This window comes from Phyllostomus discolor, chromosome 5, assembly GCF_004126475.2.
Source record: "Phyllostomus discolor isolate MPI-MPIP mPhyDis1 chromosome 5, mPhyDis1.pri.v3, whole genome shotgun sequence".
Taxonomy (NCBI): domain Eukaryota; kingdom Metazoa; phylum Chordata; class Mammalia; order Chiroptera; family Phyllostomidae; genus Phyllostomus; species Phyllostomus discolor.
Genome location: NC_040907.2, coordinates 9,781,107 through 9,808,728, shown reverse-complemented (window position 1 = coordinate 9,808,728; position 27,622 = coordinate 9,781,107). Strand labels below are relative to the sequence as shown.

General features: G+C 52.0%; 1 protein-coding gene and 1 long non-coding RNA gene across 3 annotated transcripts; one reads left to right on the top strand and one right to left on the bottom strand.

Annotated features, from left to right (window-relative positions):
• The first annotated feature begins 518 nt into the window (after positions 1-518).
• SDHB (succinate dehydrogenase complex iron sulfur subunit B) lies at positions 519-21,707 on the top strand. Of its 2 annotated transcripts, none has more exons than XM_028512074.2 (8): positions 519-736; positions 9,657-9,784; positions 13,116-13,201; positions 15,695-15,831; positions 16,626-16,742; positions 19,390-19,491; positions 20,790-20,912; positions 21,477-21,707. In XM_028512074.2, exons 1-8 carry the CDS (start codon positions 665-667, stop codon positions 21,552-21,554), a joined length of 843 nt encoding a protein of 280 aa, XP_028367875.1. In that variant the 5' UTR covers positions 519-664; the 3' UTR covers positions 21,555-21,707. The 2 variants fall into 2 exon arrangements, with proteins under 2 accessions (XP_028367875.1, XP_035881276.1); XM_036025383.1 differs by lacking the exon at positions 519-736 and adding an exon at positions 1,486-1,575.
• Positions 13,107-26,734, bottom strand: LOC118500521. The gene is made up of 3 exons (XR_004903082.1): positions 26,724-26,734; positions 21,894-21,895; positions 13,107-13,235 (listed from the first exon to the last, which is right to left on the bottom strand). It is a non-coding gene; the product is annotated as an uncharacterized LOC118500521 (long non-coding RNA).
• Between the last annotated feature and the right edge of the window lie 888 nt (positions 26,735-27,622).

The following is a 27,622-nucleotide window of genomic DNA, read 5'->3' as shown; positions in this document are numbered from 1 at the left end:
TACCCTGGCTGGGAATCAAACCTGGGACACTTTGGTTCCCAGCCCGCGCTCAATCCACTGAGTTACGCCAGCCAGGGCAGTATTCCATACATATTTTTTAATGAATGAATACATAACATCTTTATCGTCATCTTTGAAATCCCCTGGGTCATTCACCAACCCTCCCAGTTCGTCTGGGAATGGAGTTTCTGAACAAGAGACTCGGGACTCTCCGTGCCGAATCCTGGACAGCCTCGGGCAAACCGTACTGTGTCCTACTAAAGCCACTAAGCGACAGAGAATGAGTGACACGACTGACAAATTTTCAGAGAGGGCTTACAATCGAGACAGGATTCAGATCGGATGGCTCCGCCCCCTTATAGTCTTAGTCCCACCCCTTCTACCGCCCTCCCTCTCTAACTCCGTCCCCTCCTTGGAAGGTCACCTTAGAAACGCGGGAGGCCAACTGGGCATGCGCCGGGCACGCCGCCACTGCGTACGCTCTCATTGGCTGTCTGCCTTCCGTCCTCCCGCCCGGGAAACCGGAAGCCGCCTCCCTCTCTGAGGCTCGTACGCGACTAGCGGATCTTGGGCGGACGTGGGCTCGGCCCCTCTGTGCTCAGCTGGACGGCCGACGGAGAGCGACCTCGGGGTTAAGGGGTGGGGCTCAACGTCAGAAGCCAAGATGGCGGCGGTGGCCAGAGTGTCCTTGAGACCCCGGTTCGCGGCCACGGCCCTTGGCGGAGCCTGCCTTCAGGTGAGCCCCGGGGTCGCAAGGAGAGGCCAGGCACGGAGGTCACGGAGATGGCCTGGAGCCGAGGGCGCCGCGGAGGAGAGGGAGGGAGCGCAGGGCAAGGCCTCGGGGAGGGGGAGGCCGCTCCCACCTGCGCGGTGCTCTGCGTGGTTCTGGAGCATCCCTGTCATCCCCCTGCGCCTTGTCGCAGCCTGGGAGGTGGTGAGGGCGAAGGCGATTTTTAGAAATAAGAAAAAAAGAAGTTCAGAGAAGGACTGCAATTGGCCAAGGTCACATGGTAAGTGAGTGACAGGTGGAAGCAGAACTCGAATCCAAACGTTTGGGCTCCAAGCTCTTTTTCTGCCACCAAACTGCCGCCTTTGCGGGGAGTGTGAAGAGGGACAGGATCCCGGACGCGAGATCACTCTTTCAGAGGATGCATGGTTCGGGGCTCAGTCTAGAGGGACTGGAACCCCGGAACTGGAAAGGAAAGGGCGAGTCCCCTGAAGGGTCTGAACCCTTTCCTGCTAGGGGTTCCGGGGGAAGACTCGGTTCCTTAAAGCAGTGTCCTCCTTCCTCGGTGTCCCCGCCTGTAAACGGCCTACAACAGTAGCGACCTCAGAGCCTGGGCACGGATCACACGGGTACGGAGCGTGGCACTGCCCTGTTGTATTTTATTCCGTGTGCAGTGATGGGTTTCCCACGCCTCTTGTGTTGTCAGGAAACGACAGCCTTCTGATCAGCATTCCGAGTGGGAATGTTTAGAAGAGGACAGGGCATCGCATTGCATGTGTAAGGGACTGAGAATTTACAAGCCATGTTCAAGTGTGTCCTCCTCGGGGCTCCTCAACCACCGCGGTAAGGTGGGCAGGCAGGAATTCACGCCTCTTTTTGAAAGATTTGAAAACCGAGGCTTCAGAAAGAACTTTTCACTTGCTGAGAATGTCATGGCCAAGAACTGGTAGATCTAGTATCTAAACCTCATTTGTTTTTTAAACATAGTATGTAAGCTATGCTTAAACTCCTAGCACACATCTGGGCACATGGAAGGTGTACGGAAAGTATTTGTTCCTCTGCCTTTCTTGCACTTACACGGGAATACCCTTCATTTTAAGGGCCTGCTCCAGCAGCATAACACAACGCACATGGCCTGTCTTGTAATGCTGGCTCTGTGCTTGTAATGCTGTGTGCGAACTTGGACAAGTTCGTTTTATAGTCTTTTCGAAAAGGGGAAATAGGGAAAGAATTCTGCCTACCCGGGACTCAAGATGATGAGTTCTGAGCATTAAATTGGTGATTTTTTTCAAAGATTTTATATATTTATTTTTACAGAGAGGGGAAAGGAAGAAGAAAGAGAGGGAAAGCAACATCAGTGTGTGGTTGCCTCTCGCACGCCCCCCACTGGGGACCTGGCCGGCAACCCAGGCGTGTGCTCTGACTAGGAATTGAACCTGTGACCCTTTGGCTCACAGTCCGGCGCTCAATCCACTGAATCACACCAGCCAGGGCTAAATTGGTGATTGATCATGACCTTGTTTACCTGGTAGTTGTTAACCTTACAGTTATTGAGCAAGCCGTTAAGTTGTGAGAGCCCCACCAATAAGAATGAATTCTAAAGCTCAGGCCCCTCTTCCAAGAGCAAATTGTGGAGGCTAGTTTGCGTAAGTCAGTGTTGTAATTCCAGGTGAGGCCATTGTAGGGCGTCTTGAGGGCAAAAAAATAGAAGAATCCCTCCGCCCACCCTCTTGTAGGAAGGTGCCGTCTCATCCACAAGGACCACTGCAAAAGAATTCAGCCGGTCATGAGTTTGGTGTGTTACCTGCGGGTGACGCTCAGGCTCCTAGGACTGTAGGACACAGCAGGGTTTCTCTCCTGAATTTCTGTTATGTATTAGTCTGCCCCACCGAACCGCAGCTCTGCCCGTAAGTGATTAGCTGCTGTCTGTGTTGCCTTATTTCTTCATCTAGACTATGAACTCCTTTAGGGCAATTACCACCCACATTCAGTTGTGGGTCTCAGTGCTCCTACCAGTGGCAGGGCTTAGGACACCCATCTGCCCATCAGAGTAATGTAAAAACTGGTGGTGTTGCCCATATGGAAAAGCAGAAACTATTTTCTGGGCTACACTAGAAGCTTGACCCCTCCGGTTAGTCTTATGAGATAGGTTTTAATAATCCCTACCCTTTTACAAAAGGCTAGAGGTTTACAAAAGAGGAAATGGAATCAGAGAGATTAACTAATTTGCCAAAGGACACACAGCTACTAAGTGGTAGGGCTTGGATTTGAACTTTGCCACACACACATTTCAGAAAGAAGGCCGCACCTTCTATTTTACTCAGGTGTATGCAGCCTTCTTGCATTCCTCCTTCCCACACCTTTCTCTCCTGCCTCCAAATCTGGATCTGCTCTGTCTGGCCCCAGGCCTGCTCCTTAAGGAATCTTTCCTGAAGGAGCTACAAGCAGCGTTCAGCATAAATCAGAACTCATCCTCCTCCTCCTCCTCCTCAGTTCAGTCCAGTTGTTGATTATCTTGCTTCCTTCCTTAAATTATAAACTGTGAAGTTAATCTTTTCCAAGTTTTCCAGAAAGGTACGCCCAGCCTCGAGTGCTCATTAGTTTTGTGGATTAAAGTAGAAATACTTTCAAAGAATCCTCTGTCGTGGGTTTATAAATTACGAGACAGGCAACAAGAGAAAAAAGCCTCAAAATTTTGCCTGCCTCCCTGCTTTTGCCTAGATGTTCTCCTTTTCCTTCTGGTACCGAGGGAGGATTGGCGGCACCCCTATGGCGGGCCCTTCTCTCATCTTCTGTGTGCTGTCACTTGTTCAGGGACTGCTGCTGGACAGCGTTACCAGTGTTTCCTTCTCAGGTCACAGCAGGAGCACATGAGCATGCTTAAAAAAAAAAAGCCACCCCATTTCTCTACTCGTCTTTATAGAAAAACCCATGAGATGTCTCAACTCACTGTCCAAAATTCATCTTCCGTTTTCCCTCGAACCTGTCCCAGCCAGGCTTTCGCCCTCACCCCCTCCCTGAAATTGCTCCTGTCCCGGTCACCGGGGACCTGGGCTTTGGTAAATTCCGTGGTCGCCTCTCAATTCTCGTAAGGCTTTTCGCTCTGAAGTATCTGTCACTGTTCACTTCTTCCTCGAAACCCTTCTTCCACCTGGCTCCCAGGACATCCCAGCCCCCAGGTACCCCTCCTCGTCATTGGCTGTTTTTTCCTTTTACTGATTTCTCCGCATCACCCTGGAACCGTTCTCAGTTCTTTTCTTTATATGCACTCCCTTGGGCCTCAGATACCATCTACCTGTGCATGCTGGTGACTCTTTGGTTCACGTCCCCAGCCCAGACCTCACCCCAGGTCTGCCGATTCAGTCGTCCGCCAGTTACTTTCTCGGAACCTCCGCATGGCTGTCTGATAGTACAGCGTAAACTGTGTTTGCCCAAACCCGAAATCCTGACGCACACACCCACCCACCACGCACGGCCACTCGCTCCTCCCGGCTCAGCTGACGGCAGCTCCATCCTCCGTGTGGTTTGGGCCAGAAGCTCTGGAGTCACCGTCCTTGCTCTTTGCTTCCTTCTCACATCCAGTCTGTGAGCAAACCCTGTCAGTCCTTCCCAAAATGTATGCAAAAACTCACCGCCTCTCACCATTTCCATGGCGACCAGCCTGCTCCAAGCCATCGTCATCTCTCGGCTGATTATTGCAATTTCTCCTTAACCCGGTTTTTTCTTTCATCTCCGCACCTCTGCAGGTGACTCCTAAAACAGAAGCCAAAACAATTCTTTCGAAACCTGTCCGACTTTGTCACTCCTGCTCACAGCCTCCCAGTGATTTCCCATCTTACTCAGGGTAAAAGCAAAACCCTTACGAGGCCCTGCCTGATCTGGCTCTCCCGTTGCCTTCCTCACTGCCTCTCCCATCCCTGTCCCTCCCGCTCCACGCTCAACCACGCCGACTGCCCCATGTAGTGCTCCAGCAGCAAGGTCTTCGTGCCCCTCTGCCTGCTTGGCTCTTCCCCTGAGCGCGTGCGTGTCTTGCTTACTCACCTCCTTCAGGTCTTGGCTCACCTGTCACCTTTTCAGTGAGGCCCTCCCTGGCCACCCCGTTAAGAATTGTAGAATTTAGTCAGGATCCCCATCCGCCTTCTTTTGTCTCCCTTCCAAAGCACACGTCACCGCTTGACATACTAGAGATTTTGCGTGCACCTCCCCTGCGCACTGGGGAAGCTCCGTGAGGGTGGGAATGTATGTCTGTTCTGTCCATGATCCCCAAGGCCTAGAATCGTCCCTGCAAACATGGTAGCCACTCCGTGGTTATTTATTGAACAAATGAGGGAAGGAGTGTGTTTGGGACATCTACCACTCAGGTCTTGCTGGTGGTAGGGGTACAGTGACAACTTCTGTTGTTTTGGGGTCTGTTTGGGAAAAGAAATTCCCTCTCTGTATTGTTCTGCTTTGGATTGGCATTCGCACCACTGGTATCGCAGCTAACAGGCTGGGCTTTGGAGTCCAGGGACCTGTGTGTGAGCCCTGGCTCTCTGCTGCGTGATCTCAGAGAACAGTAAAAATGTCCTTGCAGAGAAGTTGTGCAGAGGAGAGATAATTTAGTGCAGCGTCTGACACCTGACAAGGGCTCAGTGAGTGACAGCCGCTGTCACGTCTGCTGTGAGCACCTACGGAGCAGATTTTCAGATTTCTCTGTTCGGGGGATTTTCTACGAGTCACAGCTGCCGTGACCCTGCGGGCCGACTTCGATGGGGCCTCACGGTGCACGGAGCTGCGTCACCTGGAGACCCATAGCCGCCTCCGGTCGTCTTGATTTCCATGTCTTCTCTCCTTACTCCGTTTAACTCCTCCAGGCATTGTGTAAAATATATTTTTTACTCAGAATGAACTTAAATTAATTGTTCTGAAGAATAGTGATACTTTGGGTACCCCAACATTTACGTTGGGATTGATTGCCTGTGATACTCTGCTGTGATGCGCCGTGCATGGGTTCTGCCTCGTGTCCTTCGTAAGGCTGTTAGATGGTTTCTGCATAAACGTATCACTGTTCGGGAAGGTCTGTGTGGTCTAGTCAAGATCCGCTTGCCTTTGCAGAGTGGGTGTGCAGCAGGCATTTCAGTATTAGAGAGTGCGTGGGAGTGAGGGTGCCTGGCAGGGGACCGTGGTCCTCTTGGACAGGCTTTGTGAGCGGGAACTGGCGCCCCATCAAGCCAGAGAGACGCCTGTGTCCCACCGATGGTACTGTTGAATCAGGCTTTGAGCTGACAGCCCCAAAATCCCAGGGTAGAAATTTGAAAGCGTTGTACACGTAGTTGTTAAAAGGCAAAGTTTTGTCACTCTCCCCCTACCCGCTCCCTCAGCACACTGACCCCCGACTCTGGAAAGAGTGTGGCAGTTTCTTTAAAAAAACTAAACATGCAGCCTTCGTATGGCCCAGTGGTCACACTCCTGGGCATTTGTTGCAGGGAAATGGAGACCTGAATTCACACAGAAACCCATCCACAAGTGTTCGTTACAGCTTTATGCGTAACGGACAAAAGCCGGAAACAGCCAAGATGTCCTTTAGCGGAGGAATGGCTAAACTGTGGTACGTCATAACGTGGAACACTGCTCAGGAGCGAAAAGAAACGGCTACTGAGGCTCACGACCACATGGCTGAATCTGCAGAGAATTATGCTGAATGGGAAAAAAGCCAGCCCTGAAAAGTTACATACTAGGTGATTGCATTTCTCGAAATGACAAAGTTGTGGGAGTGGAAACAGATTCTGAGTGCTGGGGAGGCGTGAGGGCCGGAGGTGTGGCCGTGGTGACGGAAATGTTCCTCGTCTCGACTATTTCAGTGTTAATGTTCTGGCTGTGACATCGGCTGTAGGTTTGTCCAGTGGTACTACTGAGGGAAGTTGAGCAACGAGTATGGGGGATCTCAGTGTTATTTCTTTTTCTTTTTTAAATTTTTTAGAGAGAGGAAGGGAGGGAGAAAGAAAGGGAGAGAAACATCACTGTGTGGTTGCCTCTCGCACACCTGGGGTCCCGGCCCACAACCCAGGCGCGTACCCCAACTGGGACTCAAACTGGTGACCCTTTGGTTCACAGGCCAGGATTCAATCCACTGACCCATACTGGCCAGGGCATTTTTTTATCTTTTATACTGTATTTTTATTGTACCATTTCAGTGTTTGGGTACACAAACACCACTGTTACAATTGCCTACGGCAGTCAGCGTAGTAACGTGTCGTGCAGGCTTGTAGCCTGGGAGCAGCGGCTGCACCGTCCGGCCAGGTGTGCAGGGGCCCATGCACCCAGGTGCCTCTGGGGTGTTCGCACAGGGACGCGGTGGCCTAACGATGCATCTCCCAGAATGTAGCCCATCGTTAAGTGACACGTGACTGTCTGAAATGAATTATTCCTCATTAAACCTCACCAAAACTGAAAGATTGGGGGGCACTGAGCAAGCAAAAGTCTGCCAGAGCTATCTGGGGGACCCTTTTCTTTTCACTTCCTCCGCTTTCTCTTAAATGCCACAAGGTGGCATTGGCCTAATGTTCCTGTCGGTTTACAAAATGGAGTCCCTCGTGGGAAATGTTCATTTGTAAAAATGACTTTCCTGGTACTAATGATCTCAGCCAGCCTGGCGATGAGGTAAGATACAGCTTTCATCCTCGCCTTCACTCTCATTTTCTTCAAACGTTTTCTTGCATGGTGAGGGCTGATATTTGTATTTTTAGCTTCACTTATTTTGGGGCACTTTTGGCCAGCAAGTAACACACACCATTACTTTCTCTCTCTTTTTTTTTTTTAATATTTTATTTATTTATTTTTAGAGAGGGAAGGGGGGGGGGGGGAGAGAGAGAGAGAGAGAGAGAGAGAGAGAGAGAGAGAGAAACATCAATGTGCGGTTGCTGGGGGTTATAGCCTGCAACCCAGGAATGTACCCTGGCTGGGAATCGAACCTGGGACACTTTGGTTCCCAGCCCGCGCTCCATCCACTGAGCTACGCCAGCCAGGCAACTTTCTCTCTTTTTTAACACATCTTTTAAATTTTATTTTTAAAAAGATTTTATTTATTTATTTATTTTTAGAGAAGGGAAGAAAGAGAAAAAGAGGAAGACAAACATCAGTGTGTGGTTGCCTCTCGTGCGCCCCCTGCTGGGGACCTGGCCCACAACCCAGGCATGTGCCCTGACTGGGAATCGAACAGGCTGGCACTCAGTCCACTGAGCCACAGCAGCCAGGGCTTCTCTGTTGTAATAGCAGTTAACCTTCAGAGTCCTTACTTTCTTCAACAGTTTATAAGGGAATTAGCTGGCCTGGAATGTAGTCTGAATTTTCCATTGTAAACGTCGGGGTTTGGCTTGCACGTGCTCTGTGGGCTGCCAGGACCCTCCCCTCCCCCGCCACAGCAGAAGCTTCGAGAACCCGGTGTGGCCTCGGCCAAATGGAGAAGGGCTGCGTGGACTGTGGGGTGGGGGCAGCATGGCTCTTGACTCGGGTGTTTCTGTTTTACTTGTAATGGCTTGGTAGAGGTTGCACTGTTCAGCCTTTTAAGGTACATTTAAAATAAACCACATTTTTATGCTAGTATAATGCTCCACTTTTGCTCTTTTCTTCCATCTTTCCTAACCGTGGATTGGGTTGCTCTAAGCAAAAGCCTGGACCAGGCACGCTGGGAGATCTAAAATAGAACCTGCTCCGTGCCCTGAAGGCGCCTTTCATGTGTCAGCCTGACTGGGCCGTGGGGCGCCCAGAGAGGTGGTCAGGTCATTCTGCGTGTTTCTGTGAGAGTGTTGGTGGCTGAGCTTAACATTCACGTTGAAAAACTGAGGGATGCCGAGTGCCTGCCCTCACCCGGTCAGGGCAAGAGCTGACGGGAACAGAGTCCCTCTTACCCCTTCACACTCGAGGGGGCTCCTCCTGCCCACAGCTGTCAAACCGTGGCATCCGGCCTGCTCCTGCCTTGGGACTCACACCGGAGGTGCCGTCCGCCCTCCTGGCTCCCAGGCCTCCAGGCTCGGGCTGGGTGTGCCCGGTTGGCTCCCCTGGGCTCCCAGCTTTCCGACCACAGGTCTTGGGGTGTGTTGTCCTCCAAATGACGTGGGCCAGCTCCTCACTGCAAACCTGTTTTTAATCTACGTATGTGTACGTGCATTCGTATATCCATGTGTATACGTATGCACGGTTGGTTCTGCTTCTCTGGAGAACACCGAGACACATGCCCTCAAGGAGGTTAGGGTGTACAGAGAAGACAGCACCAGAAGGGGCCTGGGCATATTCCCAGCTGACCGGGGCAGCACAGTGTCCAGGAGCATGCGTTCTGACGTCAGGCAGACCTGGATTCCAATGCTGTGTCCGCCCATCGGCTCTATAACCATCAGCCCATAACCTCGCCTCTGAGCTTCATTTCTCTCATCTTTAAAATGCAGATTCAGCCCTGGCTGGGTGGCGCAGTTGCTTGAAGCATTGTCCCCTACACCCAAGGGTCGCAGGTTCGACTCCCGATCAGGGCACGGACCTGGGTTGCGGGATCCATCCCCTGTGGGGGTGCCTGTGAGAGTTAACGGATTGATGTCTCTCACTTCGAAGTTTCTCTCTCCCCCCACTCCTGTCTCTCAAATCAATAAACATATCCTCAGGTGAGGATAAAAAAAACAATATTAAAATGCACATTCAGTGGAGTACTTCATATAAAACATTTAGTATAGTACCTGGCAATAATAAATAGTGGCTTTAAAAATTAGTGTGAGTTAGCACAGCTGGCATAGGGTAGATGCCTGATATTTGTTGAACGTTCAATGACTGCCTTTTCCAAGAAGACTGTGTCGGCAGTGTGTGGGTTTGCATCCAGTGTTGCCATTTATGGTGCGGCTAGTTAGGAGGATTTGTCTTGCATTTTTAATATTTCTTTCCTTCTCGTGAACTTTGTCAATGCTAGGCCTGCCGAGGGGCCCAGACAGCTGCCGCCGCAGCTCCCCGCATCAAGAAGTTCGCCATCTACCGGTGGGACCCGGACAAAACTGGAGATAAGCCTCGTATGCAGACTTACGAAATCGACTTGAACAAGTGAGTATCTCTGCAGGCTGGGCATTTGATGCATGACGGTGAGCTCCTCTGATTCAGGGACGTGCTTTTTGCATCCTGGGAAGTTTAAAACTAAGATCGTCAGTGGCTCTAGAATGTGTCCTCTCTTTGAAACTGGAATGAGGTGGGTGCCCAATTCAGAAAGATAATAGCAAGAAAAATAATTTTTACAAAATTCCTTCTCTCCCCCAAATCAAAGCATGACCGATGTCTAGGAACCACGGCAGAGCTGGCTCTGCGCATAGGGTTCGCAGGCATTTAATGCAGTGTTGGTTTGAGAGTCTCGTGTACGGGGGCCTGCTCGCTGTAGCGTGAGGCTAGACTCCACAAACCTGGCTGGAACGGTGCTAGGACACGGGAAGGATGCAGTTACAGTACGGAAAACTGTCGGTACCTAGGTATCGGTTTTCTGTCGTAACAAGTTACCACAAAGTTAGTAGCTTGAAACAACATAGATACCTTATAGTTCGTAGGTTAGAAGTCCAGCCAAGGGCTTATCAGACCACAGTTGAGGTGTCGGCGGCTGTGTTCCTTCCGGAGACAGGGAGCATCCACTTTCTGGTCTTCGTGCTGTTCCTCGTGGCTCTGAGACCCAGGTCCCTAACTCCCATGTCAGCTGGGAGCCGAGGGCCGTTCCCGGCTTTCGGAGGCTGCCTCCGGGCTCCAGGTGCCCATCTTCACAGCCAGGCAGTGGGCTGGGTCCTTCACACCACGTCCCTTTGAAGTACTCTTTTTCCGTCATTTCCGCTTTTAAGGGTCTCTGTTGGTAGCCAAAGGAAATAAGGCCTGTACGGTCATCTTTTGTTATAAAGAACATTTTATTTTGTTCTCAGATACTGCAGTAACTCCAGAAAAATAACAACAGGTGAAATGGGTGTCTTTTGTTAGTCACGACAAGCCCCTTTCCAGCCCCGGGATGGGGGCTGGTTGCTAGGGGAACCAACCACGTTATTAGGGGGTGGCACTTTCAGCCCCACCCTGATCTGGGAGGGAAGAGGGGCTAGAGGTGGAGTCAGTCACCAGTGTCCGATGATGTAATCAATCGTGACTGTGGAATGACGTCTCCATAAAAATCCCCGAAGTGTGGGATTCCTCAGAGAGCTTGGGTTGGTCAACTCGCGGGGGGCTGGAGCGTGGCTCCCCTTCCCGCCCACCTTGTCCTGTGCAGCCCTTTCATTGGCTCTTGCAGAGTTGTATCCGTTTATGATAAGCCAGCGGTCTAGTAAGTAAAGCGTTGTTTCTGAATTCTGTGAACTGCTGTAGCAAATTATCAAGCCCAAGGACAGGGTCATGAGAATCTCCATTTTATAGCCATGCGGTCAGACGCACAGGTGACAGCCTGGCCTGGCAGCCTCGTGGGATAGTCCTCAGCCTCTGGGGTCTGATGCTTCTCTCCTGGTAGATGGTGTCAGAATTGAGTGACATGTGGGACACCGAGCTAGTGTTGCGGAATTGCTTAGTATGGGGAAAAGCCCCACATGTTTAGTGACCAGAATTGAAGTATTCAGAGCAAGTAGTAGTAGAAAGAAGGAAACAGAAGAGTTTTCCCTTTATAAGGTGATAAGCTCAGTCTTTTTTTTTTAATCCTCACCCAAGGATATGTATTGATTGGAGAGAGAGAAGCATCAATGTGAGAGAGAAACATCAATCTGTTGTTGCCTCCCATACGTGCCCTGACCTGGAATCGAACCTGCATTTTGGTGTACGGGACAGTATTCCTACCAACTGAGCCACCCAGCCAGGACAATAAGCTCAGATCTTTAAAAAAAAAAAAAAAATTTCTCAGGACCTCAGTAAACAGAGTCAAAGAACATTCGCAGACTGAGTCCACCAGAATGAGCCTAGAATAGACTAGCCCTCGAGGAGGGACCATCTAGGGGACAGGCATTGTCAGCTGTTTCGTTCTCTGGTGTGTCTCCAGCACCTAGAAGGGAACTTGGGCAGAGAAGGCTTGCACTGAGTAACTGGTGAGCGAAGAAAAAGTAATGAATCCATGACAAATACTCAACCTTAGTTAGTTAGTATTCAGAGATTACCCAACACTGATGATGATAATACCTCCATTCTCAGAACAGCAGAGGTTTTTAAAGGTTACCGTTTCCGTTGTTGGCAGAGGCACAGTGAAAAGGGTGTGACATGTTGCTGATAGGAATATAGACAATGCAAACGTGTTAACTAACCTTATTGTGCTCACCATTTCACAACTTACACGTGTCAAAGTATCATGTCATATACCTCAAACTTACACAATGTTATTTGTCAATTTTGTCCCTGTGAAGCCAGGGGGAAAGAAGTACAGACGATGCTCATGGATATTTGGGGAGGGGGCATATTGTTTTAAATCTCATGCATAGAAAAATACTGAGAGAGATTGAGTGGCAACCAGGAAATAAGTTTTGTTGAGCACTTCCGTGTGCTCAACATAAAAATTATGTGTTTTTAGTTAATCTTCATTATAATCCTGTGATACAGTATTAACTCCGTTTGACAGATTTAAAAAACTGAGGCTCAGGGACAGGAAGCCACTTGCACAGAATCACGCCACTTCGTGAGGACAGTCATGGTTGAAACAAGTGCATGCGGCGACGGTCCTCTCCTGTTCATTTCCCCATGTATGCACTCACTGCAACAGTCCTGGGGGCTGTAGGTGCTGCTCCCTGTGCTGGTAGATGGGAAGCTGGTTGAGGGATTTGCCTGTAACCCAGGAAGCGCCCCAGCAAGGTTCAGACCAGGCTGTCAGATGCCAGGCCTGCATCTGGGCTCCCGGCCAGGGCTGCTGCCCTTCACATTGTCGCTGCCCCCACGTGCATGGGACACCCGGTGCCTTGGATTAGGGGACCATGGGTGACTTATTTTCTGTTTTTCTCTCTACTGTGTTTCTGTTACAGTTACACATTTTTATTGTTAATGAGCCATTGAAAGCCACTTATTGTCTGGATTCTAAAAGATTTTAAATTTGAAATAAACTATTTGGGAAAGCTTCTCAGGGAGCTTTAGAAGGGGAAAACAGGAACTGCCACTATATGGAGGTTGTTTGCTAACCGAAATACTTTTTTCTGTAGCTTTCTGTTTCCTAGAAGTGTACATTCAGTGTGATCACCAAAATAGAACTCTGCAGTACTCAGTGTATAAGAATGTGCAAAAATAAAACTCTGGGGAAAGTGTGAACGTGACGTGGGGAAAGTGTGAAGGCCCGATGGATAATAAAAGCAGCTAATACAGGCAGATGTCTCATCATATTGTGGTAAAAGTGTAGAGAGATTGAACTTCACATAAATACTTCTGGGTCTTTTGTTGTTTTGGCTTTGGTCAGATGTGGTCCTATGGTGCTGGATGCTTTAATCAAGATTAAGAATGAAATGGATTCCACCTTGACCTTCCGAAGATCGTGCAGAGAAGGTGAGCACTTCCTTCCCCGTTCAGTCCTGCACACCTGGCTCGGGCCCCCGCGAGGCCTGGGCCGGCCAGGGCTCTGCAGGTGACCTTGCTGTGCGGTGCACTTCCTTTTTTGGGTAAAAAGGGAAATTTTAACTGCGGGACAACTTCTGGTTTCCTTTGGGAGCTTTCTGTCACATGGCTGCCGCACCTGGCAGTCCCCGAGAGCTGCTGCGCCCTGCGAGGACTAGCCCGGGTACGCCAGCTGGCCGCCTCTGCATGCCGCGCTCACTTGTCGGGGCAGTGCAGAGCGCCTAGCCAGTGCTTGTGCACACTCAACATTCGTCCAACAGGGAAGGTGCGTGTGCCCGCCTCCGGCTCCCAGCGTCACCTGTGCAAAGAGCAGGTGCTCAGTAGGAATGTTCTGGAAGGGAGCAGCGTGTCCACAGTGTGCTGCTCGTGCCACGCGAGCTGATTTCAGGCAGTGTGCTTACCAACACGTTTTACTTTAATAGCTCTGTCTTTATTCACATATTAGGAAAATGCGATTACTGTTGAGAGTAGCAGTGGTGTGAATGGTTTTTCAGTGTGAATTTAAGTAAAAATGATTTGATTTAAATAAAACTCCTAAATAATCAGTCAGGGGGCACTCAGATGTGCCTGAAATCATGCAGGGCTATCTGAAGGTCATCTGGCCGCGGTGGCCGTGGAGCACAGTCTGTGGGCCAGGCTCCCCTCTGAGACAGACGGGGGCTCTGAGTATTTACCCCCGTGTGCAGACGGACTGAGGCCCAGGGAGGCTAAGGGGCTTCCAAAGGGGCCCCTAGGCGGTGAGTCGGGAGCGGAGAGTCAGCCCGAGCTGTCAGACGCCAGAACCACACTCAGGCGGTCTGGTCCGGCCGGGCGTGGAAACCTGGGACAAGACCAAACCTGCGTAGCTCGAGCCGGGACCAAGGGCTGGGTTTGAACTTTCTTCCTAAGATAACCTTTCAAAAAGGAAAAGTCACTATGGCGATTGGTCCATCGGTTTTCATGTTTATTCTGCTGTGCATTTCAAGCGTTTGAAGTCCTGTTTCTAAGACATCTGTTTTGATTCAGCTAATCTTACAGGATTGGATTTAATGTAGCAAATGCTGACAGTTATTACGATAGTTTGTCTGAGCCCTGCTGTTCAGGGAATGTTCTGCTGTGATTGAACACCAACCTTCCCCACATAAATCCTGACAACACAGGAAATATAGATGCTTCCAGTAACCTTTCCCCATAAGACCCTTTCGGAGCCAAGAACATAAGGTGTGGCCCATCTGGACTGAAATATATGAGGCAGAATGATACCGACTGCCACTCTCTTTATTCCCTCATTGCTAATTAAGAGAATTTCTAAGGGAGACTTTTTACGAGAAGATTCACTGGATTTATTTTTTAATTTATATACCATTTCTTAAAAAAAACACACTGTTCCAGTTGAATGCCAAGCATACATGAATACAGTGGCGATATACATTCAGTCTCTTGAGGAGTGTTTGCCTACGACCTGAAGAGGAGAAGAGTTCTGATGTTCTCTTACACTCCTAGCGGGCCCGAGAGAGGGAGGGGATTCTCACGGAGTGGCGACCGAGCGCACGTCTCACCGGCAGTCACATTTCTCCGGCCTGGTGATGGGAACGCGGCTTCGGAGAAGTAGCACTCCGGGTTTACGCACACAGTCATTTTTAAGCTCTAGAATACCCAGGGCATGTCCATGCACAGGAAATGAGCCCAGGCTAAGGAAGTTCTCATTTCGGGGCCCCTCCCTCAGTCACCAGCTCACTGTTGCTGGGTTTGCTTCGCTGTGATCTCGAGTCAGTTCGTCATTCTCTGTGGAGAGTCGTGGCTCAGGCAGCCTCCGTGGGTTTCCCGCCCCAGGGCCGCCACCACACTGCTCATTTTGCGGAGACTCTGAGGCAAGGGCTGCCTCTGGGGGATCTGTGCCCAGGCCTTAGCCTGAAGGTGGCCGAGACGGTGCCGATTTGTTTTGGGGTGTTGTATGTCTTAGAGTTTGAGTGCAGGTGGCAGTGGCTTCCGAGGTCAGAGATGGGGCCTCTGGCCAGAGGCAGTGGCTGTTTTAGAGAACGGAGGCTGATGTTTCCCTCAAAATACATGAAGCACGCAGCTGGGACTGGTGTCGGGAGCTCCGTGATACCGGCCGGCTCCCAGGCTCCTCTGTCCTCCTCCGGTGCCGTCCAGCCTCAAGGCTGCCTTGCGGTCACAGAATGGGAGTTGGGACTACAGCCGTAAGATCTGCACTCTAGGCAAGGAGGAGGAGGGGAAGAAAGAAAGGCAACAGGCCCCTCCGCCACCGGTGTGCTGCCGGCCGGCACCGCTCTGGAGCGCAGAGCAGCTGCGGCAGCCCTCGGGGCAGAGTACGCGGCTGGGCAGAGTGCGCGGCCGGGCGAGGGGCTCTGCGTCCAGGTGAGGGGCTCTGGGCAAGGGGCTCTGCGTCCAGGTGAGGACGCGCTCCATGGTTTTGTCCCCCAGGTATCTGCGGCTCCTGTGCGATGAACATTAATGGAGGCAACACTCTAGCCTGCACCCGAAGGATCGACACCGACCTCAACAAAGTCTCCAAAATCTACCCTCTGCCACATATGTATGTGATAAAGGATCTCGTTCCTGTGAGTTTCTGCACCCTCCCTCCCTCCCTCTCTCCCTCCCTCCCCGCTCCCCACCATATTGTTTGCAGAGGTGGGGGTATGTTCAGGCTATGCTATTAGTTCTTTTTTTTTTTTCCCCAATTAGAGAGAGGGGAAGGAAGGGATAAAGAGAGGGAGAGAAACATCAGTGTGTGAGAGAAACATCCATCAGTTGCCCCTTGTACACCCCCACCTGGGGACCTGGCCCACAACCCAGGCACGTGCCCTGACTGGGAATCAAACCGGCGACCTTTCGGTTCATGGGCTGGCACTCAATCCACTGAGCCACACCGGCCAGGGCTCCGTTAGTTCTTAGGGCAGGCTTTTTTTCTGTCTGAATTTAATTAAGCAATTTGAATATTGGAAGATGAACACACCTGGAAGATCTTCCAGCAGCTCATTTGGTGAAGATCGGGGATAACGGGCCAGGATTGGAACAGCCCCAGAAATGGAGAGTTCGGCCAGAACTACACAGAAGTCACGTGGAAGAGACCAGCTGGGGAAGCGACAGTTGTTACACATTTCACTTTCTTTTCCGCCTCCCTGTACTTGACCGGAAGGTTTCCCAAGGGGGTGACGCAGAGATTTCCCAACCACACTTAGCATTGCGACCATGTCTCCTTTTTGAACCTGTTTTTGTACCCCTGCCAAAGGAAGAGAGTCTGACCTCTCTCCATGGTAGAGCAGAAAGCTAGGCTGGGAAATGGGGTAAAGGAGAAGGCTAAGGTGAGGGGGGCGTCTGACCCATCTGCCCTTGCCCTCCCTCTCCCCCTCAGGACCTGAGCAACTTCTACGCCCAGTACAAGTCCATCGAGCCCTACCTAAAGAAGAAGGACGAGTCCCAGGGAGGCAAGCAGCAGTACCTGCAGTCCATAGAGGATCGGGAGAAACTGGTCATTACCCCTTCATTGTCTTGGTTGGAGGGGTTTCGTTGCACAGATGTTATCCGGGAAGAGTATCCTGCAGGGGTGGGGTGGGCAGCAGCCTGAGGTGATGCAGACCATTTCGTGTGACTCGGGAAGGAATTTCAGAAGCATCCGTCCAGGGTTGGACCCCCATCCTCTCCGCCAGTGGGTAGTGTGGGTGCATGCCGGGCCGTGAGCGGACCAGGGAGCAGGGTGCCTGGGGCCTGAGGAGCAAGTTGTTACCATGTCGCCGTGTGGTCTTTGCCTAAAGAAACCACGGAATGGCCCGTCTGTGCAAGCTGACGGCGGAGTCGGCGTGGCACCGTAACTCCAGGGCCAAATAAAATGCTGCTGTCTGCAGCCTGCCACCCCCGTCGTACAGGTGGAGACGAAACAGTCAACGGGTGAACTGGGGCTGGGACCTGGGTGTTCTTTCCCGGCACCAGCGTCTGGTGGTGGGTGCATTGCCTTCTCACTCTCTCGGAGTCGCCTTCTTGTGCACGGGCTCAGGAGGCCTTGAACGTGAGGGGTTACTATCCAGTTCTCAGCCTCCTCTCAGAAGGGTCTGACTGCACGCTCACCCCCTGAACACTTAGAGTCCTTGTGAGAAAAAGAGGTGGGAGGGGGACTGAATGGAGACGGGTCCCAACAGTGTGTCTGCGTGGGGCCAGGGACACGTGCTATGTGACGGTCACCACCTTGTGTGCTCCTGGTCCTGGGAGAACCCTTCACACCCCGTCTGTCAGCAGACAGAGCACAGCACAGGCCCTGCACCACAGGGACCCTTGTCTTACCCTTCCTGGGCCCCAAGACCCTGCCGCATGTTACTTCATCAATAAACACTAGTCGTGTGAATGGAGAAGTGAATTCTGCCTTCTAGGTCTTCGAGAATATTTAGCCCCTCCTCTTCCCCATAAAGCGTTTAAAACGAGAGTCCTACTAAGGCTGCCCAGCTCTGACATGGAGCCGCTGAGGGTCAGGACAGTGACGTGAGTCAGAGCAGCTGAGTCCTCTTCCCGGAGCCTCCTGTTCTCAGCACATAGCTCCGCCCCTCATTTCTAGCCCCCGGGGAGTCTGACTCATCAGCGTCCCAGTCCCAGCCGCAGCTGGCCGCTCTGGCCCACCCAGTCACCTCTCACGCCCCTGGGAGCCTGTGGCCGCCAGGCAGCCCCTCGACGTGGGTCATCAGGGAACGAAGGGTTCCCCTGAACCAGGGTTCCAGATAATCAAAATCCACTCATTTACTTAGATTTTCCCGTTCTTAAATCCATGTGCTGAAGTGCCTTATGTCATGCCTTCAGAAGCCGTCCCGGTCATTGTACATAAACCGGAAAACACGGAGAACTGGTTTTTAAGTCGTCTGTGGTTCCACCACCCGGAGACGACTCCTGCTGACCACCACCTTTGTTCTTTTTTACTCTTCGTCACATTTTGTGTGGCTGGCGTCAAAATGTGACTATGCTTTTGTGTCCGCTTCCCCCCTCTCGCCCCTGTGCGCGTCCTCCTGTGTTCTTAAAAGCTCTTCGCGAGCGTCAGCTCACGCTTCACTTTCTGTGGCTTCGGGTGCGTGCGTCACGTACTCCTCAGCCATCCCCCCTGCCGGGGAACAGTGAGAGTGTTTCCTCCTTTTCCCCTGCTACAAGTAAGGCCGGATAAACATCTTTATCATTCCAGTTCTGTCCAAGAAATCTAACTTCTTGCTAGATTTTCTTCTACAAGCAGACTAAAGGCTATGACTATAAGCAAGGCTCTTAACCCTGCTACCTTACGCCTTCCAGACCCATGGGGCCAGTTTTCACTCTGACCAGCTGCCTGAACAGAACGTAGACTTTATCAAAGTTTCAGGGTTGCAATCAGGACATCAGCTCTGAGTCATCCGTCACTCCAGATGTCAGTGCGCCCTTTGGTTCTCCTGCCTTTAATCAGGTTCCGTCCCTAAAATCAGGGAAGTCCGGTGCAGTGGAACTGGTTGGGCAGATAAAGTCAGCGCGGCAGGTGGTAAGGAGCTGGGACTCGGAGTCAGGCTGCCTGGGCCCCACCCCAGCCCAGCCACTGACCGTGGGCAAATGGCCCAACCTCTCTGGGCCTCGGTGCCTTCCTGTGAAGGGGGACTCTGCTGGGATTACTGTGATAATCAGAGGACACAAAGGTGGCGAAGTGCAGGGTGCTGGGTGCAGTTGGCCATTATTTAGAGTGAGGGTGGGTCCCACCGACAACCTGCCGTCTCCTCCGCTGAGCCGGGATGGCGGCCGGTGTGCCCTGCCAGGCCCCTCGGCACCCGGGGCCTTCCCCGTCTCTCTGAGACTGCGTTCTAGGTGACGCGCTTTGTTTTCATTTTTCTTGTTTATGTTCATTTTTTTTCTTTAGAGGAGAGAGGGATTACTGATTAAAAGACAAGTACATGGTCCGTGGACTTAAAAACTGGGCTCTGATCCAGCAAATGTTTACATCCCAATTCCAAGACCTTTTTCATGACTAGTCGGTCTCTGCAAACCGCTCTGAGGACTTGGCCAAGGAAACTCCCACGCCAGCGGGCACTTGGTTCGTGCTCTGAGCCCGAACATCACGTTCGTCAGCTGAGGAGGCGCAGGCTCTGCGGTCCCGGGTCCCTCACTGCCGTCCTCTCGCCTCACAGGACGGGCTGTACGAGTGCATCCTCTGTGCCTGCTGCAGCACCAGCTGCCCCAGCTACTGGTGGAATGCGGACAAATACTTGGGGCCTGCGGTCCTGATGCAGGTAAGGTGCTCCGTAATTGCTTTAAGAAAAGTTGCAACTTCAAGCATCCAGAAATCCAAGCACATATCTCACATCTCGTTCGAAGCTAGGCATTCGGAGGGGCGATGGCTTCCTTCATTTGCATCCGTTGCAAACAAGATCATAGATTGCATTGTCTTCCCTTGGCTTCAGTAAGCCTAGGGCTTTACCTGCAAAACGCCTTCGTTTCAGTGTGGGGAGGCCCCCCCCCCCGGGTGGTTACATGCTGCCTGGCACACCATGGCTTGCACGTATTTAAAATGTGTTTCCTGTGCCCCTGGCTCCTACCTAGCCACTCGCCCGCTTTCCCCAGACCGCATCTGCCGTGGCTCCCCACCTCCCGCCCGTGGGGAGTTTTGACATGCAAGCAGGGGAGAGAGAAGTGGCATTGAGGGGCCACTGCCCGGCTGTCAGGTTGGAAATTGTTTCCAGGCTGATGGACGCCCGGACTGCTGGGTTTGGGGCTTGCTTAGAAAAGAAACGAGTATCGCTTTTCGTTGCCTTTTACTATATGAATAGTTCCCTGCAAAGAAAGTCACTGTCTCTGTTCCCAGAAAGCTTATACCTTAGATTTGTGGCCAGTGCTTTCCACAGACTCTTAAGCAACTCAGAAAACAGCCTCTTGTGTCTCGTTTTCCCACAAAAAGAGAAGTTGCCAGGTTGCGTGTCCGTTTCACAGTATAGAGTCCCAGCCGCGGTGGAGGTTGATGATGAGGCACGGTCACAGTCGGCCCTTGCGCCAGGGACCCGAGTTGTGGGGAGATGGGGCAGCCCTCCCAGGGCCACTGCCAGAGCTCCACGGGCCGCTGGCCTCAGGCCCCGGGATGGCTGTGCTAATTACAAGAATCAGTCAGTGGAGCAGATACTGTCCCCGGACAGGTCCGTGGAGTCATCAGTTTCCTCAGAGACAGTGGGGAGGTGCGGTGAAGACGGGTGGAGAGTCACGTGACACAGCCCCCGCCTTCACTAATTCATAATCTTGACAGGAAGCTAATGAGCAACTTAATAACTAGAGGACGATGCCCGACTCCATATAATTAGGCACCAGGGTACCAGGTGCACGGTGGTTCAGAGGTTCGTGGGATCATGAATCAGGAAGAGTTTGACAGAGCTGGGAGCCTCTCCTTGAATACAGCAGGAATTAAAGAGAGGAGAGACAGGGCGCCAGGGCGAGAGCAGGCGGACCCCCTTTCCTCACGCTCCTGGAGCATTGAGCTGAACCAGAGGGCTGCCCTGGCCCTCGGAGCTGCCGGCCCAGCTCATCGGCTCCTGGTTCCCAGGCCTACCGCTGGATGATCGATTCCAGAGACGACTTCACGGAGGAGCGCCTGGCCAAGCTGCAGGACCCCTTCTCCCTGTACCGCTGCCACACCATCATGAACTGCACGAGGACCTGCCCCAAGGTACGTGGGGCTCGTGCCCTCGGCGCGGCCCGGGAACCACAGTGCCCGGGAACCGCAGTGCCTGCTCGTGAAGAGGCGGCTGGCAGAGGGCAAACTCGGTCAGTCGAGCAAGAGAGGGAACAGAGCTTGTTCCGCACAACCTTTGAGAGCTTACGCGGGCTGATTCCTGCTGGTAAGTCAGAGACCGCAGCCGCGGGTGAAACCTTGAGAGGTGTCTCACTAGCGTCGTCGCCGGCCGTCGTTACAGAAGGGATGTTGTTTCCTGGACAGCTCCGAGCACGCAGAGAGCGGGGCTCTGCCCTGGGCTCGTTGTCCTGCTGCAGCGAGCACGCCAGCAGGAATAAAACGAGATTGGCCCCTTGCCAGAGAGAGAACCATCATGAGCGTCTGAAAGCAGAGACTGAAGGGAGCTCTTAGCACAGGCCCCTGAGTTTTAAAGGGCCTGCTTTGCATCCACTTGGCTTTGACACTGCGCCAGCTTGAGGGGGAGGCCCACCCAAGGTCATGGGCTTTTTACATTCAGTTTCACTGTCACTGGGTATTAATTTGCCTCTCTTTTTCAAGGGGCTGAATCCAGGGAAAGCGATTGCTGAAATCAAGAAAATGATGGCAACCTACAAGGAAAAGAAAGCTTCAGCTTAACTGTTCTGATGCTGAGTGTGACTGGTAACCAGCTCAGCTGAACAGAATTTATATCTGATTTGAGTTCCTTCAAGGTCTCGATTTTCCATGACTACAGCATGTATAATAAAAATTTAAAAAATAATAAATGTTATTTTACTTTATTAACAAAAAGCAAGCCTGCTCCTTTTACTTGCTGCAGGGGAACGTGAAGGTGCAGAAGGAGGAGTCCTTCTCCTTGAAGAGGGTCCAGGGCTCCAGCACTGAGCCGCTGGGGATAGGGTGGGCTGGGGTGGGGTGAGGTACAAGGGCCCAAGGGCCCAAGCACGGAGCCAACGTCAGGCAGGGCCTGGGGCTCACTCCTAGCTCTGCCATTTCCCCGCTGGACAACTGTGGGCAAGTTCCTTCTCTTTGCTACTTCCGCTACCCGTCTGTACCACAGGAGTCAAAACTGCTGTTTTGACTGATCACTCCCCCGCCCCCCAGCACTTATCCTGAGTGCTCAGCATTCCAATGACCATCAGTATTAGGACTGTTTAAAACCAAATCTTGGTACATCTTTTATCTCATGGAGGCAAGGTTCGAGCTTCCTCCAACCTGGAGCACTGAGCCAGACCCGCTGTGAGCTCGAGTTAGTCCCACAAGTGACCTCAAGGGACCTTGCACCACAAGTGTGAGTCCCCGCCATAGCTGCCTTGGCTCCGACACGGAATACAAAGGCTGTAACACTCACTGAAACCACAAACTGCAAAAGTAGGGCAAGTAAACTGGGAGCCCCCGAAGTCCTGCACCCCCTGTTGGCGGTTTATCATTTCCTTCCAGACCTTTTGTGTTACAAACGTACGGCAGACATAAAACTTTTTCTCTGCAACAATAGAGCATGATACAGTCTGCTGGTAGCTTTCACTTTTTCCATTTTTTTATTGTAAAACCAAAAATGTATGATGTTAGCCATTGTACGTGTGCAGCTCTGCTATCGAGTGTACTTACGCTATTGCACAACCTTCTGTCCCTGTTCAACCCTGACTCACCAACCCCCGCCCGGGCCCCTGGCGGCCACTGGTCCGTAGTGCTTTCTGTTTCTGTGGCTGACGACCACATGAGGGGAACCACACAGTATCTCTCTTTTTGTGACATTTTCAGTTAGCACGAAGTTCTCACGGCTCATCTGTGTTGTAGCGTGTGTCAGAATTCCCTCTGTGGACGGAAAGGGGTTCTACGGGAAGTCACCTCACAGGGCCATCTGATCACTGATTGCTACCCGGGCAGGTCACGCCCTGTAACTTCCCCTGCCCTCAGCCAGCCCTGACCATCCTTCCTCTGCACCCAGGTTAACTCGCCTTTGCAGTGCCCCCTTTCAGACCCCTCCCTCCCTGAGGCATGACCCCGCTGTGGAGCACGTACTCCAAACTATCCTGTAACTGGCCCACTGGCTCTCCCACTTCTGAGCAATCTTCCTCACCTTCCTCCTTAATGCGTCAAAGACACTGCAGACTCTTCACTCTCCAAAGCATTTATCTCAGTCTGTTGAGATCTTGCTTCCGGGGGTAACTTTTGTTTGAGTCAGATTTTTATAAAAATCCTCTACAGGTTTGGACAGTCTTAGGTGGACACGATGCATGTACATATCATGTGTTATTTATCCATTGGTCCCTTGATGGGTGTGTGTGTGTGTGTGTGTGTGTGTGTGTATAAAATGTATTTTCTGCCTTAGCCTTTTTAACCACTGGTTACCTGCTCTAGGGTGTAGATGCACCGTAAGTTATTTGACCATTTCCCCTGCTATTTCACATCGGGACAGACCCTATTTTCACTCTTAGGAATGCCCCGGAGCTGCTTTTTAAGTGGTGGCAGTGAAGTCATCCAGGGAACAAAGGCTGCTTGTGTCAGGAGGCAGGTGGCTGAGAAAAAGGTCTGACTCACTGAGAAGGAACCGAATGAGGGTTTCCGGCTCTAGCTTTGCAGGCCAGACGCCTTCATGGTGGTATGGCCTAACAAGCTAGCGTCGGCTGCATTTCTGGCTTTATTAAAGGGGAAATTCGAAAGCACTACTCCCCAGCACCCCCGGAGGAAATGCTGGTATAAAGATGAACAAGATTTGTTCCCTGCCACCTAGGAACCGAGGTTGCTAAGAAGAAAGGAACAAGCGTTGAATTAGAATTTTAGAGAACAGGCCCTTGCCCTTAAGAACAGCATCTCGGAATTCTCGACCACCTCACTAAGCGGTACACAGTCCTCTGGTGCTTCAGCTCAAAATTCAAACAACTGAAAAAACCTCAGGCACACTTCCATGCCATGTGCAGGGAGAGCAGTAGGGCAAAAGCCACACCTCGTTGATTTCGGTCAGCCTCAGGAAGGCCACATTCCTCGGATTCAGGAAAATGTGACTTCACTTCTAATCTAGATCTGTAGGGAAAGACAGGTTTTTCTCGCAAATAACTTCAAGGCTTGTAAAAAGGAGTTCTGCAACCCCGGAGACTGATAAGAGGCGGGGGATGGTGGGCAGCTGCCACTTCAGATCAGTTTCGTCAGATGTCGGGTTTGCAACGGTCGTTCACTCATTCACTCGCTCTATTTAAACTCCAGCTAAATTGGAATATGTTATCAACTCAGTGTCATTTACTGCGCATTTCATCTTTGCTTGCATTGCAAGCAGATGTTCTGTTTCAGCAGTCACGAGGACTCTCCTGGGAAAACTGTAGACCTGGCCAGAGAAAGACAGTATTTTATCCTTTTTTAAAAAAATATTTTATTTATTTAGAGAGAGGGGAAGGGAAAGAGAAAGAGAGGGAGAGAAACATCGATGTGTGGTTGCCTCTGGCATACCCTGTGCCAGGGACCTGGCCCAAAACCTAGGCATGTGCCCCAACTGGGAACTGAACCAGTGACGCTTTGGTTCACGGGCTTGCACTCAACCCACTGAGCTGTACCAGCCAGGGTGGTATTTTATCCTTTGTGCTCCTTCTGTGTCCTGACTGTGTCCAGACGGTCTGTCTTCATTCACAAAATTAATATTGTGGGATGCTTCGAGTTCCCCTCAGACTGAAGCCACACATCTCTCCTTTTTTTTTCTAATTTGCAATTCACCTTTTATTATTCTTTTTAAAAATATATTTATTTACTTTTAGAGAGAAGGGAAAGGAGAGAGAAAGAAGGAGAGAAACATCAATATGTGTTTGCCTCTCATACACCCCTCCCCCTGGGGACATGGCCCACAACCCAGGCATGTGCCCTCACTGGGAATCGAACCGGTGACCTTTTGGTTTGCAGGCTCAAGCTCAAGCCACTGAGCCACACCAGCCAGGGCCACACATCCCTTCTTAACCAGCCTTTGGGCAATACTGAACCCCGGCGCCCATTTTCCCATAAAATGGGAATTAACAGCGTTCACCTCTCAGCACCGTGGCTGTAGTCTAAATAACAATAAATGTAAGTTCTCGCAGAACAACACGAAAAGAAACTGAACGTGTGAGGCGATGGATGGATCGATGGGGGTTACCGTGTGCATGTCTACCAAGTCCTCGTCTCTCACACTTTAAATAGCTTCCAGTTTTGTCAATTGTGCCTCAATAAAGCTGAACATTTTCATGAATAAATACTTAACACATATTAATGATCAAACAATAGGTGAAAAGCATCTAACCTCAGTCGAGCAAATGCCCCACAAACTCAGTGTAACTGGTTGGTCTCTAGCACCTATTGTGGGGAAGGCCTTCTGCGGAAGGCCGCAGGGACTGCAAAGGTGGCTCGTTCCCAGCCCTCGGCCTAGCTGGGATGCTTCTGGCATGACTGGCCACAGGCAGAGATGGCCTGTTCAGAGGACGGTTTCTCTGTGCAAGGCTCCTGATGCCCGTGTTTCGGCTCCTGCGACACCCTCACTCGGGCTGCTCGGTGCTGGGAGGAAGTGCCGCCAACAGACCCCCCAAGTCCCTCCCAGTGCCTTCTCCTCTTCGCCCAGGAAACTCCGAGACGAACTGCTGAAACTCCACTTTGTGTCTTCAGACAGCCAAAATCTTGTCACGGGGTTTGTCACTAGGTAAGAAAAATCCCTTTTGTTGCAGAAATCTAGTGAAATCTCGAAAAATAGAGAAGTGAGGCAATGCTCTACAGTCCAGAATAAACCAGTCCCAAAGAGTGACTTGTCAAGCCTTTGCCAGGCATATCATGTCCTTCCTGTGGACCCCCAAGAGAGCAGGAACCCCAGAAGGAAATCTCCTCCATCAATCCTGGCCCACAGGTGACAGGGGCCCCAGCCCGCAGACGGCTGGGCTCGATGACCACACAGCGAGAGCCACTTCCGCAGAGGTAAAACCTGGGTGGATGGCGGGGCCTCCCACATCCTCTGTGGTTCGGAGGGAAGCTTCCCCTGGCCTCCTGCCCTGTCGAGGTGATGGGCCGAGGGGCAGGTCCTGCCCAGATGGCTCAGAGGCGGTGGCCTCTTCGATGCCAGGTGGTGTTAACAATACGAAGGGTAAGGAGACCAGTCTTGTGTACAGCCCCCATGCCCCCTGTTGTAGGAAACTTCTAGCCAGCACCAGGATCTAAAGAAAGTAACTGGCTCTATCACACACCTGCCATGCCATTTCATCCTCACAACAGCTTTCATTTTACCAATGAGGAGTGCGGCTCACACAGCCAGGCCCAGGCCCTTTCTGTGGTACCATCCTGCCTCTTGGCAAGGCCACCCGAGTGAGTCAGCTTTCTAAATCCAGCCATCCTGCCTGCTGTGAGGGGTCTGAGTTCCCCTGGTCACCTAAGTGGTCTGTGAGGGATTGGGCTAAGTAAGCCCTGGGAGAGAAAATGGGGACTCTGAGAAGGTGTAAGTAGCCTGCCCCCACTGGAAACGTCGTCTGCAGAGGAAACAGGTCTTCTCACCTGCACTGAGTGAGGCCAGTGCATCCATCCCCCGCTGCTGGTCAGCCCACTCCCCGCCAGCGGCCTGCCCCAGCTCTGCAAACAGCTCCACTGTCCCCAGGCTGCTCAGACCAAAAGCCTGGGCGCCATCTTTGATCCCACACATCCCTGTACCTCCCCACCCCATGCATCAGCAAGTCCTGCCAACACTTCTCCTTCACCACATGTGTTTACTGAGCCCTTGGTATGTATGGGGCATGACCACAGACTTCCCTTCTTCCCTCCCTGCGGTCTCCCACCCTTACACTCCATTACTGTGCCCTTTCTCACCCTTACAGCTCTGACTCCTTGCGGCTCTTTCCGCAATAGGTTGCTGTGGGAGTTTTCCGCTGCTTGCCCTTGGCTGCCCCCGAGTGTTTCGTTCGCCCTCTTGTCCCAGCTGCCAGAACGCTGCCCAGCCCTCCGGAAGTTCCTACTGGATGCGTGATGATGGGTCGGGCCCAGCCCTGTCCTTGGCCCTAACCCCATCCTTCCCTGGTTTGCCCCGGAGCCGGGGGTCTCTGACCCACTCTCCACCTTTGGAGGTCCTTAGTCCAGAGGCCACTGAACCCCGGGGCCAGAACGCCAAGTCTGTGCCTGCCACTATGGGGTCACATGATGACTGCTGCTTATACGGAGGAGGCCTCTGGTGCCTTTCGGGGGCCTCTATGCACCCCACCTGTGCACGTGTGTCTGTGGGTCGTGCTGTGAGGTGAGGCTTCTGGGGTTTGGCTTATGCCTTTGCTCTTTCCTGGCATTTCAGAGGCCCGCTGTGCACCACCGCAGAGTCTCCCTGTGTTTGCACACGTGTTGGTGAGGCCTGTCTGACCACGCTCGCTGCTCCAGGAAGGTGCGTCTCCCTCTCCGACACGTACTGAACAGTGCCAGGCGAGGTCCCGAGTGCTTTGCATGCTTCTCCTCATGTGACCCTCCCAACAACTCTGTGAAGTAGACGTTGCTCATGCCATCGACACCGTACAGGTGAAAAAATGAGCTCCCCTACGCCAAAAAAGAGGAAAAAGAAATGAGGCCCAGAGAGGTGAACGGTCTGCCCAAGGTCCCACAGCCTGGGAGAACTGAGGCCACCAGGACCCCACATGCATAGTCCACAGCCACTGTGATGTGCAGCTCGGGCTGACTCCGAGTGGCAGTGCGTGGTGGGTGGCGGCGGGCTGCTCTGTCCGTGTTTCTGTCAC

Bases quoted from the DNA above. Each gene is read 5' to 3' on its own strand.
- SDHB (XM_036025383.1), top strand. From the start codon at position 1,501: ATGTGTAAGGGACTGAGAATTTACAAGCCATGTTCAAGTGTGTCCTCC. The intron at 19,492-20,789 runs GTAAGGTGCTCC...CCTGGTTCCCAG, and splicing joins GGCCTGCGGTCCTGATGCAG to GCCTACCGCTGGATGATCGA. The intron at 20,913-21,476 runs GTACGTGGGGCT...CTCTTTTTCAAG, and splicing joins GCACGAGGACCTGCCCCAAG to GGGCTGAATCCAGGGAAAGC.